Genomic DNA, 14,113 nt, shown 5'->3' with positions numbered 1-14,113 from the left:
CAGCGATTTGTGTTGGAATTAGAAAACAAGGAATATCCACCTCGATCGCTCCCTGTACTACATTGTACGTAGTTTGTTACGCTTCAAGTTTATGAGAGACGAAAACATTCATTTATAAAAATGTGCTTGTGTGAATTTCGTTCTGGATTTAAAAAAAAACTTGACGTGCAAAATTTAGAATTTTTTATGTAGACCTAAGGAAAGGTATACCTTCACTATGTTTATATGTGCTTGTATTTTGCTCATAAAGTCAGCTACTTTGTTTATATTCTTTTTCTTTTTCAATGTAAGGTCAAGGGTCATTAGAATTGTTGCATCATTACTCTGGTGTGTTCTATCTTGATAGAGCATGGTTGTTAGAGCACAGTTAGTCATGGTGTATCAAAAATAAAAACACAGTGGACATCAAATGAAAAACACCGCAGCAATGATACAATTTTGAGATATCATGCAAAAAGTGTTGACGTTCCGGTCGTGAGACAGACTTTAGTAAAAAAACACTGCAATTGTAAATGTAACATTTTGAGACTCACTCTTAAGGAATTTCAGTTTTTCATAATGTCACAATCACACCTCTACCTATCAGTTGAAAATCGTTGACAAAATCAGTTTTTAAAAATGCAAATATATATTTTTTTAACTCTCACTTCTTAAATTTGTAAAATTTGATAAATTACGTGAAAATTAAAAAAAAAAAAAAAAAAAAAGCGACAATACGCTAAATTACTGCGCGAAGTATTACGCAATGGAAACCCCAGAAGGTTCGGCCCCCTTAAGACATATATTTCCTTGTAACTTCAAGTAGTTTTCTTATCCATATTCTTACTGCTTGTTAACTTTGTATCTCTTAAAGAATACTTTAGGAAGCGTGATACAGATGTATTTGTTCAATTAAGATTTATTTATATCTCTTTCCAACGACGTCTCCTGTCACATTGCCCTATCTGTATGTTAAGACAAGGGATCATTTGACCACAGAAACAAAGAAGGGGGAAAGTACAGTGTATACAATAGACAAAACTGCTAACACACCACCAAAAAAAATCAAATATTTTCTTTTTCAAAACTACTTTATGATGTATTTGATATACATTGTATAATCATGTTACGAAAGTAAAAAAAAATGAGGCATTTAAATGTCTTAACTGATAAATAACTACAATGTTGACTAAGCGTAACCATTTCACAGAAAAAATGAAAATAGTGCTCATACTTTTTAGAGGAATACATTTCTTTGTGTTTGTGTTCCTTATGTTTTTACTAATTAAAACTCAGAAAATATTATACCGTATGAGGAATTTGACCCTAGAAGACCATGCTAAAGCAGCCAGAATGCTGGCTGCAGGGTGTTTCTTTGGATTAAAAAAAAAAAAAAATAAAAACAGTTATGTTATTGCTTCATTACAAACTTGTTGACAGACAGACTGGCAGACGGACAGGCAATATACTTCCTATATTGCTCTTATCTACAATGCCGTGCATTAATGAGTTTCATCAATTGTTGAAGATTCTATGACCACAAAATGAGAAAAGCAATACAAAATTCCTATGCTCTTTAGCATATATATACATGTATATTTCACAATCAAAAAATCAAAATGTTTGATGAAAAGAAAAAAATTGCCTTTCATTCATGTTAAAAAATTACTAATAATACAAATTTTATCACAGTTTGACATACCTTGAAGGGCATTTCTAATATTGAACAATACATTTGCTGTCTCACTATTTCTTCAAAACATCTAAATTGTTTAAAATACAGAGGGTTTTAATCTTTAGATCTGAAATCTATTGTTTACGCATAGAAAAACAATGGTCTAAAACCTTGAATTTAATTTTTAAAAAAAAGCTATTAGGCATGCAGATTTGCAAAATCTGTGGGGTGTATTTGGGAAAGTGCGTGTTCAGATTTGATTTTGAGAGCAGCTAGAATTTTGAAGACTCAAACTTGAATTTGCTATTACTCAATTTTTCACAAATTTCAAGATAAATACTGTTAATTTCAAACATGATTCCCCGATCAAAGCTCGATCTCGATGATAAAAAAATCGAATCTATAAACATTGCTGCGTGTACATCTAGAAATATAGAGATGATGTACAAAAGATCTTAATTGGTTTAGAAGAATCTTTTACTTTATTAAGGAGTTCAAAAGTTTTAATAACTAGTTTTCTTCCATGAATTTCCTACGTTTCTATCATCGACTCAATATTGGTTGATACTTTATATGCCGGGGAAGTTCTCATAACAATGCGTCATTAATTCAGAGTGAGGTACCAAAGATAAAATTTTTAACGGTCTTAATCCAAAGAGGTCAGATTTTGTTATCGTGCTGCAAAGATGGAGGACTTGATTTTTTTTTATTGAACGTTTCTATCCATGACTTTATGTTTCCAAATCCTTTTGTTCAGGATAGGATCGAAGCCATATTCATAAGTAATCAATCATATGAGGTCCCAACCTGACTGAGACTAATGATAGCACATGAGTCAGGTCTATTACCTTTTCAGCCTTCTCCCAAATTGAGGAAACGACAAATGTTGCATCTCATCCTTTGATTATGACCATTATAGTGCTATTGTATTTTAAACAATTGTTAGAATTTTAAAGCATTGGTACTTAAATTTTATGGTTAAATAATCTTTTACCAACGTTGTTCACGATGCTAAAAGTAACAGATGTTGTCCCACTAGGAGTCTTTTTCTGTCATTAATTGACAAAGCAATAGGAAAGTAATTTTTTCCAAAATCTCTCAAAACTTGATCTTCTTTCATATATTATATAATGAGAAATTATCATAAATACAAGATGCCTATAATTTGAAACGAAAGTTCAAATGTAACAAAAATGCTTTGGGAGTTTGATAGTTTGCCTCAATGATGTAGGACCTGTGTTTTATTTCGAAAATTTTAATCCTTATTACCCATGACTTAAAATTTCCATATCCTTTGTTTAGGAGATGAAAATTACCCCTAATTAAGTTATTTTCATATAGAATCTGACTTGGCTTAAAGAGCAAACATATGAGAAATGTTCTTTATCTACTGAGCTTTCTCCGGAATGGAGGGTACGACAGATGTCGCATTTCATCCTTTAACAATAATCAGTGTCGAACTACTTATATTTTGATTTAGCGTTCCAGAATTTCAAAATATTTTCTTGCTGCGGATTATCTTCGTTTTACATGTTGAGGGCGCTTAAATAAATCAATATTTTATATTTACAAATGTCATTCAAAATAATTGCAAAGTATTGGGGAAACATTTCACTTGTCGACTTTAAGAATAAATTACAGTTTGCAATCTTTAAATTGATTACAATCGATAATGCATGTATACTTTAGAGAGCGTTGTATTTTAATCAATAAAATAATTTTTTTTTATCGTTTATACATTGTCTTTTTTTATTATTATTTTCCTCCAGTTTTTAAATATTAAATCTTTATTATTATAATGTATTTAAATACTCTACAACTTGAATACTGGCGTCGAGATATTGCCCAACTAAGAGTCTTTTTCTTTCATCAACTGACAAAGCTGTAGGAAAATTAATATCTTCTACAATTTTCCTTAATATGCATCCTTCAGAATCAATTACGTGTATTGTGTGACTAAGATAGTCAGCAATAAGGATGTTGGCCATGCAATCCGTAGCTAAACCTCGAGGTGTAAAGGACGTAAACTCTTTTTCGTCTGACTTCCCCTTATACATAAATTTCAAATCTCCGGCTGAAAGGAACACAACAACCATTTGTTTTCCTGAATCAGAGGTGCAGATATCCGAGTTGGCGTTTTCACAAACATATGAGGGATTAACGAGATCATGTTCTGAACAACCGATACCAAGGACTTGCTTTTTTTCACCATCTGATGTATAGATACTCAAACGTCCTAGCCTTTTCATTTCGTTATGTTCAGCTACGATAACATCACCAGAACTCCTGCAGGCTACACCTCTTGGTTTCCAAGAATTGTCTAAAGCAATTGTCTCAATAGTTCCATTCTTAATCCTGTGTACACCGCGTTTGCTTTCCGAGGTGTAAAATATTGTTTCATCTTTAGCTTCTGAAATATAATTTGGTTGATTTTGAACGGGTATTGACATTATTTCTTTTCCACCAAAATCTAAGGCGCGAATTGTGAAACTCTTTTTTATTCTGTAAGTACCACACACTAGGATATGTTCCTTAATTGTATAGGATATGTCAAATATATAGCCATAAACTGTAGCAATCTTTTGTACTTGCCTTGCACTTTCCAGCAATTCAACAGATTTATTCATCTTATGATCATCTTTTCTGTCAAATGTTTCGTCTTGAGGTCTAGATATTGTGGCCCTTTTCGATGTAGTCAATGTTCCCAAGAACTCGAAACAGTTGAATTCAGATTCAGATTGCTTGAAAACGGGAAGTGTTCGATCCATCAAATCAGGGCAGTTTTCAAAGGGATATGTCTTGACGTGATACATAGCTAGCTTTTTATTGTCTGTCATTTTCTTGAAAATATCAGATTTAGTTTCTTCGATATCTTCTAAGACTTTATCTATCTTCATTTTGTTATCCCTTATGCAGTCAAGGTGTTCCATTTCCATAGCCTCAATCTGCATTTTTAGTTTTTTCACCGTCTCTTGAACTTTCGTGTGCAAAGTTTTCCCTGCTTGTTCAACAGCTTCTCGAATCGCTGAATATTTTGCAGGAACTTCAGAAAATCTCTGTTCATTGTTACTCGCAAGTTTCATGTAAGTACTTTTGAATTCCATATCAAGTTTCTTAAGCTCAACGTTCAGTAAGGTTCCTTGAGACGAAAGGTGATCGTCTATGGATGAGAAGGAATGTCCATTATGTTTGGTCTGTGAGCAAACACTACAAACTGGCTCACAGCAAATTTTGCAGAATAATTTGCAGATTTCTCCTATATGTTTCTCGCATACTATTATTGATGTCCCGGTGTAAACAAAAGCAAAATGGGTGGGATGTTCTTTCTTGTGCTTTCCAAGGCATTTTTCACAGATTCGTTTGCCGCAAGAACAAGAAAAATCTACATTGTTTTCCTCACAGTATTCACAGACGATGGCTATTTGGCATTCTGGTGTCTCCTCCATTTTTTTAAGGAAACGACACCGCAATTTTGAAATTAGTCAATTTAGCATTGACAAATATCCCCAAACACCTTTCTGCGCGATGAAACGTTCATATTTGTATGGAGTTGTTATCTGTTGATCTAAATATATGTCTTGCAGTAAGAGAGAAAAACAATTAAAAGTAAAGGTATTAAACGGTAGGTGATCATAAACAGAACAACTCTGCGTATAACTATTGATTATTTAGTCGTGAGCTAATAACAACTTTTCTTTTCTTTCATACAGGGTATTCCTGTGCATATTGGAATGCTCATGTTTTCAGTGTTTTTTTAATTATCTATTCAAACTATTGTTTTTGATCCAAAAATTTAACCCAGTGTCAATTATTTAGCAATAAAACATATCTTGTTTCCTGAGAACTGAGGTCGACATTTTTCGGCCATTATGCCTATTGTAAATAATGCGTGTGCTCTATAAAATAAATATAGAATATCACCGTAGGTATGAAGGTAAACATTTCAACTGCGTACAGTATCATTTAAAACTGAACTGACGACACAACAAGCAAATCTTAAAAGTGAATGAATATTGGTATACCGTAACTTCTTGCTAAGCTAGAAGCTAGAATAAGTGTAGATTTTTTAAAATATTATATTATTTATTAAAGATGTGTGACTTGAACGGCTTGATTCTCTTTGAAGAATCATTTTCTTTTGGCAATGGCGCAGATTAATCCAACAATGGTCAGGTCTTTGATTTCCTGAAACACACAACAGAATAGAAATAAAATAGAATAATAGAATAAAAAAATCTTCAATAAAGCAAATAGTAAAAAATCAACTGTTTCAATGTTAATGCTAATCAATATTTGTATGTTAATCAAATGTTAATCATTGTTCACACATTGTTTACTTGTTTATATTCCTATTCTTATTACTTCACATTTTTTGGATTTCTTAGAGAATATTTTAAGAAGAGTATGGAGGCGCAGACCTCAGTTTTTTTTGTTTTCTTTAAATTTATTTTTTTTTTATTTAGACCTAATACTTTTTCCACTTTTAAACCATGTCATATACTGTTACATTGTCCCACATGTATACTAAAACCATGAATCATTTGACTACACGAACAAGGTAGAACGTTCAGTTTATATGAGTTTCAAAAATGGTATTAAAATGCACTTCAAAAATAATAAAAAGAAATATAAAAGAAAATAATATAACCTCACTGATTTGGAAAGGTGAATTTCTATCAACCTAAAACATAGACTTCTGTTGCGGCGAAAGTGTATGCTTATTAAACGTAATGGACACCTCAGATAATGGAATGACCTAACAACCCTTTGGTACAGAATAATCATTAGGTATATAAGGCGAAATTTATGGGGGAGTCAGGCATTTAGAAGTAAACTGAAGAAATTGTCGGTTAAGTCGGCCATAAAAGAAAAGTGAGAGCTGAACAAAGTTATTTTTAGCATCAGTGGCAAGTAATACTAGGGGATTTTGTTTAAGTGCTGGGTGTAGTAAATCTGAAAAATATTGAGAAGCTCAGCCCTTCCCTATCAATGGGAAACTAAGGGAAGAAACGCAGTTAAAGTTGTTTCTTTCACAATCCCCGTTTCTAGATAAAAAAAAATCATACAGATAGAGGAGTCGTATAAATTGTCTTAGTCATTCTGAAGAGAAAGAGAAAGAACTCGATCATACATTTTGATGGCAGCAGGTCAAAGGAAAAAGAACAAGTTGTTTTCTGATAATCTTTCGGTGTTTTGTCATTCACTTTAAAGTGAAGTCTTTGTTATTTGTTATAAGTACCGTTACCTTATCTAGTGAACAAGCTTTGATTTTTTGAAAAAAAAAATTAAGTTAAATCTCAGACTTAAGTCTGAGTTTTAACTATTTTTTTTTAAAAGAATATTCTTAAATCATAAAAAAATCTAAATATATTTTACTTTTCGCAATAAAATGAGTCAATTCTTTTACTCAGCGTGAGGGGAATAAAACTAAGGTAACATTTGTAGCATACTTAAGTCACATCTTAAAACTCAAATATAGCGCTGAGCAAAACAGGGCAGCGTCGTAGACGTGAACATAGGCAGAGATTACCTTCAACGGCCTCGACAACCTTGAAAATGCACTGGAGATAATACCAGAGACTGAGGTTTTCGATGAGAACATTTCTACAGAGAATTGGTAGGAAGATGTGACCTTATCCCCCTTTTACAAGTTAATACAAGCTCATATTTCTAAACACATGGGATTTTTATTCCTTTGTGGCCAACAAATTTTCCTGACTGGTCCCTTCCGTTGTGGAGAGAGCCATTAAGGATTTGTGCCGCGCACTGGGTCGGTTTCAAAGCAACTCATACAGATTTAATTTGGACAAGAGGCCGAGAAAGTGAAAAATGATTTCTTTTCCATTACAGGTAAACAAAGATCAAAAGAGAAATTATTACGGAACAAATGAGTGCAAGTTATATCGTTCCATAATTCCTTCGTGTCATCAAAATATATGCATAGCATTTTCTTTTAAGTTACACAGATAACACGGATCTTTTTCTTTGCTAAAATAAATATTTTAAACAAAATATAAACAAAGAAATATCTTATTTTTACATAACAGGGCCTTAAAAACGAAATTCAGGTGTATGTCCTAGATGTTCCACAAAAATAAGTGAGTTGAGTTGGAAAAAGGCAAATAAATTGAAACAAAACAAGTTAGAATCTAACTGATATCAGGTTCTATCAATGGATATTTCAATCGATTTGCAGAAAACGGCTGTAAATAGAAATATAAGTCTCTGGAGTCTAAGCTCAAGGTGGGGTAAAGCGTAGTTGTGCGTAACGTATTTCAATTTTTGGCGGAAGTGTCACAAATAGTCAAAAAACAGGCAAGTTAATAAATAAATTCAGAAATTTTGAACACCTTTTCTACAATACTTCTTTAGCTGTACATAGTTTGTATGTAACATTTTGAATAAAAAAAGTTGTGCAGAATGGCAATACTCTTCATTTGATATGAACGAAATGGTACTGGCGGATCTATAAATGGGTCACTATTTTCGTAAAACCTCGAAAAATTAAAAATAAAATTTAAAAAGTTGTTTAAAATTACAAAATGCATCGAGTAAAATTCCTCCAAGGACGTCAATTCCATTCCAACAGGATGTAGTCACGTATGGCTTATTTTGTAGATATCGACGTGGGATTCCATGAATTGTTACGAAAGATGTCTAGCATTATTTCTTTTAATTATATCACTTAGGGTTAAACTTGAAGTAGTCACAAATGGCTTATTTTTACAGATATCTAAATGCACTTGAATGTTTAAGGTCAATGAAGACGAACGTCTGACTTTAACTGACGACGACTTGCGTCATTTAGAACATTTTTTTTATATTCGTTTGCCTTTTGGTAGTTCATTATCTTTGCCGAATTGGAGAGAAGATCTGAAGTTTCTTATTTTTTCACATTTACAGGACCAAAAATATTTAGATTTTATATAGTTTCCTTAAAGTTGATTAGAAAGACGTTTGTACTTACATCACACGTATATGATCACATCATGATGCAGTAGTTTAGATTTCTGTACTTAACAATTCTACCATATAACTGGTTCAACTCGATAAACCGGATCAGTAGAAGCTGTCAAGATAAAGAAGAACACCCCACAAGCTAAAAAGTAACTTCAACAGAACTTTTCTTGGTACTGACATACTGTACTTATGGTGGCAGGAACCAAAAAGCACTTAACATATACAACATTTAATTCAGTGTTCTTCTTCACTACATATATTACTTTTGTAGTTGACCATACCTCCTCTGAGCAAAAGATACAGACGACCGAATGTCATCTGTCTTTTTATAGTAAGTAAACTTTTCACCATTTGACTTATTCTCTAGAACACAGGCAATTTCACTCAAACTTGCTGCAAAGCATTACTATGTACATGTATCATTCCAAGGGAAGATAATAAAAAAAAAAATAGCGAAAACAGGGCGGATTCATTAAAAAAAATATTAACTGCTGTAAAGGAGATACTTCGGACGTACTGTTAACAGCATACTGTGGAATCATTTAAATTCGTGGGGGTCAATGTTCGTGGGCAAGCAAAATTTTATTGGTTCGTGGGGATGTAATTTCGTGGGCAGCTCGTTTATTTGGTAGATTTAATTAATCAGTGCGTTCACCAAAAAAAAATTGTTCGTGGGAAGGTAAATTCGTGGGTACGGGTGACCCACGAAATCCACGAACATTGATCCCCCACGAACAATGTTGATTCCACAGTATTCTAGAAATGGTGTAAATCAGATGTGGATCCTCAAAAACTCTAAATACCTTTTAGAAAATTTAAAATCATATTTTTTTTAAAAGTAAGTAACATCAAAAAGTACGCCTCTTCTTCACTTTATAAAACCATTCCTCACGATAAATTAAAAACTGTGCTTTTTGATATCATAGACAACTGCTTTTTTCAATAAAAAAAGAACTCGGAAATTTTCACATCTTGTGTTTAGTCATCTTCAAAATTATTTGTTAAAAATCACACAAGTACTCTGAAGTTGATATTAAAGGGATGCTGGAGTTCCTCATTGACACCATTTATGCAGTCTTTGAAGACCAAGTCTTCCAACAAACTGCTGGAATACCGATGGGCAATAATTGTGCGACCTGTTTTTATATGCATATGAAGCAGAATTTATTCAAAAATTTCTACGAGACTTTTGTCATAACATTTTTATTTAAAACCAATTTTGGTACACTTATTAAACAATAGTTTCAAATAATCTAAGTAAAAAAATTGAAATATATCTCGATATTAGTCAAAATTATCAAAGATTTAAGACAGCCAAAATGGGGTCACGGAGCAGGGTCAAAATTACTTTATTTATTAATTAAACACTTTATGATGTCTATAATCATGCCTCTAATAAATGGCGTTTAATCGAAATAAAATTCAAATGTTCAAATTTAGTATTGTTCCATTACCTCAGATGCTAAAATGTAGTGTTATACATTGCTTTTGTTTAAAATATATCAGTTTCTAAAGACAGATAGATTTCCTTATAAAAAGCAAAAACATTGACGTCAAGGGACGTCAAGACAGATAGATTTCCTTATAAAAAAAAAATGACGTCAAGGGACGTCACGGAGCAGCGAGTAGCGATAAATTTTGCTTTGCATTCGGGAAACCTCTAAAAGAAACTTTGAAATCCTGCATGGAGGAACCAGGAAATATATCAAAATTAGCCGTGTATTTGTATATACATGCAAAAGATATTTTTTGAGTGGGAGAGACGATGGATGGTTTGCGAACAAACAGATTAATAAAAAAAACAGTTAATAAAAAATCATATCAAAAGAGTTAGTACTTAACGTCATGAAATGTGATGTGCGCTTCACTGTTGTGGAACTTGTGAAAGCAAAGTTACGAGTTAAAGAATTTGAAAACACTGACAAACTAAATTAAGCTACTCGACCAATTGTTAGCAAACTAGGTTTCAAGCGTTATGGATACGTTTTTATGAATGGGTAAGACACTATAAACCGTGTGTAAAATGAAAAGGCGGAGTAATTTTGAGAAATTCTTGACATTGTTTTTGACGTTACAATGATGTTAAGCGTGCTTCGTGATGACAAAACATGTTCTTTTTAAACTGAGTAACATGAGTTTCATTTAATCAAATAGAATGAAATTTCACACATCGCCAAAATAAATGTTTGTATATATGGAAATATAATGATCTTAAATCTTGTTAAAATAAGATGATGATGAGGGACACTGTCTACGTATTTTTTGAATGCCCCTCGTACATGAGAAGAAGAAAACACTTGCCGCGGTCCTCAACTCGACATTCAGATATATCGAAGACGTTTTATTAATTAACAATAGTTATTTTCATTCTTATGTGGACTCGATATATCCCAGTCAACCTGAGACAAAAGACACCCCAGAGTCTGCTACACCTGTTTCATATTTGGATGTTTTACTGACTATAGACGACAAAGGCCAACAAACAACTAAATTGTATGACAAACGAGATGACTTCGGATGACATCGTCAACTTTCCCAATTTATATGTAGAAATATTCCGTTTTCACCTGCAAATGCTGTTAATGTCTCCAAACTTATTCCCTACTCAAGAGCATGTTCTGATTACGACCATAAAAAATACCACAGTGTCTCACACATCTGTTTCATATCTGGATATTTTACTAGGAAAAGACGTATTCTTACAACAAAACCTAATGATAAACGTGATGACTTAAACTTTTCTACTTTCAACCTCCCTTCATTATGTAGCAATATACCCTTATCACCTGCATATGGGTTTTATGTCTTCCAGTTGATTCCATACACAAGAGCATCTTCTACGTACTTACAATATCTTAAACGAGTAAGCTACTGACAAACAAGTTGATGAAACAAGAATATCAACAGTCTCGTTAAAAGTTATTAAACTTCTCTGTTCGATACAATGACTTTGTCAGCAAATACAATCTATCATTAAGTCGAATGCTGACTGGCGTTTTTCATACTAATTGTTTTTGTATTAGATTTGTATTGTTTGCAGATTTTTGAGATCGATCGCTTTTCATTATCTTCATCTTTTTCATTAAAATATTTTCAAGAACCAGTGGGGAAAAACATTCAGAAAAAAAAGGGAGTAGTTTCATTTTTTGGTGAGATCATGCCCCCGCAGGTAGGGAAAAATGAAAAAGGATCTGAAGTGTACATTAGAATATGTTAAAAAAAATCTGTGAATTTGTTTTTAAGAAATACAGGGTTAAAATTAATCACATGAATACTTAAGGGTCCTCAGATTGTGCAAAATTCAAGTTCGTATGAATTATGATCTCCAGGTATAGGTTATATTCAGAACAGAAAGGCCATGATTAGAGGTGTAAATATGCTAGCAGCCTCGGGTACTGTAAAATTAACCAACCCACCCACTTTTTCGGTAAAATGAAAACACAGTAAGTAATCAAAATTTGACAAGGAAATATGATTGAAAAAAAAAAAATCATGACAAGAAGAGCAGGCACATGATCCATAAAACATTGATATTCAAGTATATTCTTGCAGTGCAGATTAACTCTTGTTACAATCAATCCCCCTTGTATTGAAGAATATATTTTTTACCTGAATTATTATTTCATTGAACTGAATTTACTATATAGTGGAGCTAATAGCTGAAAAACTAGTTCATTTGGTCAAATAAGCACCAATTTTGGCATGAAGGTTACTTGTCTAGTACCTAAATAGGAAATATGGTTGGACTTTCACGTTTTGACCATTTGCAACATGGCCGCCATGATTTTCAAAATGGCGTTATCTCTTATATTGCATATTTCGAATTTTCATTTTTTTTTGTCAAACATTTTATAAATCTTTGAAATATTCAATCAAAATTTGGTCAAACCAAAATAAATAAAGTATTATTACACGTAAATATCCAGTGAGCATGCGCTAAAGTACAGGTTATTACTGTTTTATGGTACTCATAAGACTAAATCTTAAGAGGCCGTGTCAGTAACCATTGAGTATTGTATATAAAATGAGTGGAATGTGAAAAAATTATTTTGCTTTAATATTTGGGTGCATGGAAGCATAGATGAATGTCCTTTCAAACATGAGTTATTTGGGTCACATGTTTCTTGTTACCATAGCAACGGCGATTTAAATGCTTGAAAAGTGTGAAATTTGATTATTGATAACCCTGTCAAAATTAATTACAGAATTAAACTATGTTTTTCTTAATTTCAATATATAAGGCAGATTTAATTTTTCCCATATTTATTTTAAAGCATTGGGGCCTACTTTGCTTTGTTTCTACCAAATTCTGTAAAATCAGCATAATTTTTATAAATATTTTATGCAAAAACGCAACCAAACTCCATCATAATCATACATGCAATAGAAACTACGAGCTTTAAAGTTATAAATCCAAGAATAAAAAATGGTAGTTGGATACTCTACAGCAAATAATTTGATTTAGAAAGTATCATAAATATGAAAGCGCGTAAGCAGATTATCTCCCCTTTGTGGAACTCTCTTGCTGATGACTAACACAAAGTTGGAGTTGCAGCAGAAGTCGAAGAAGAAAAACACCATGTAAGCAGGTTTTGTGCGGTTACAGAGGACATGACTGCATCAAACGATTGTAGGTGACTGAAAAGTATTATTTATAGTCCGAAATATCTGACGTTTTCCTGGCTTTCTTACTATTTTTATATTTTATGTGCAAGGACAACGTCAGAACCGGCGCCTTTACGAAAACTGGGAATTCCCCGCCTCCAACCAGAGGCGGCATTCTCGGGTTCATTTTCGATACTTATGCAAAGCGAATGAAATGTCAAACTCACAATTTATCAATAGTACAATGCTTCTATAATCTCGGTGGAGATTCGGCTGGGCTAGATATTTGGTCTGACGCCCACCAAATCTCGGGACAGTCCTTCATAATTCATGTCTAGGAATTCAGCCCCAACTTCAGCCGGCTATATCAAGAATTATTCACCTAGGCGACACTGTCGTTCGCTTCAATTAAGTCATTTAGTTGTTTAATTAACTCTCTGTCACTATTACTTTCACATTGCTTACCGTCTAGGCATATAAATCCCACCATAAAAACATTCGCTAAAATCTCCGTTCAAAATATGGCTCCCCTGACGTAATTGTTTATCTCCTCGCACTAAAGAGTTCCTACAGTCTGTTTTCTTTTATGTGATACTGAACCTTTACTGTGGATTTTAAGTATTTTTGATAGAAATGAAAACAGACCATAGAGGAACTCTTTAGTGCGAGGAGATAAACAATTACGTCAGGGGAGCCATATTTTGAACGGATATTTCAGTGAATGTTTTTATGTTGGGATTTACATGCCTAGACGGTAAGCAAGGTAGAAATAATAGTGACAGAGAGTTAATTAAACTACTAAATGACTTAATTGAAGAGAACGGCAGTGTCGCCTAGGTGAATAATTCTTGATATAGTCGACCGAAGTTGGGGCTGAATCTCCAGACATGAATT

At 32.9% G+C, this 14,113-nt stretch overlaps 1 protein-coding gene across 1 annotated transcript; it reads right to left on the bottom strand.

The window, feature by feature from the left end:
• Window positions 1–3,447: 3,447 nt before the first annotated feature.
• LOC133200327 (E3 ubiquitin-protein ligase TRIM71-like) lies at window positions 3,448–5,100 on the bottom strand. The gene has a single exon (XM_061336145.1). The coding sequence runs from the start codon at window positions 5,098–5,100 to the stop codon at window positions 3,448–3,450; it is 1,653 nt and encodes a 550-aa protein (XP_061192129.1).
• Between the last annotated feature and the right edge of the window lie 9,013 nt (window positions 5,101–14,113).

The sequence above is a fragment of the Saccostrea echinata genome, unplaced genomic scaffold (assembly GCF_033153115.1).
Source record: "Saccostrea echinata isolate AGI-Se365-2 ecotype Australia unplaced genomic scaffold, CSIRO_AGI_Sech_v1 ptg000038l, whole genome shotgun sequence".
Classification (NCBI taxonomy): Eukaryota; Metazoa; Mollusca; class Bivalvia; order Ostreida; family Ostreidae; genus Saccostrea; species Saccostrea echinata.
Note: the sequence above shows the minus strand (reverse complement) of the source record. Positions and strands in the feature narration are given on the sequence as shown.

Excerpts from the sequence above, each read along its gene's own strand:
- LOC133200327 (XM_061336145.1), bottom strand. The coding sequence starts at position 5,100 with ATGGAGGAGACACCAGAATGCCAAATAGCCATCGTCTGTGAATACTGT.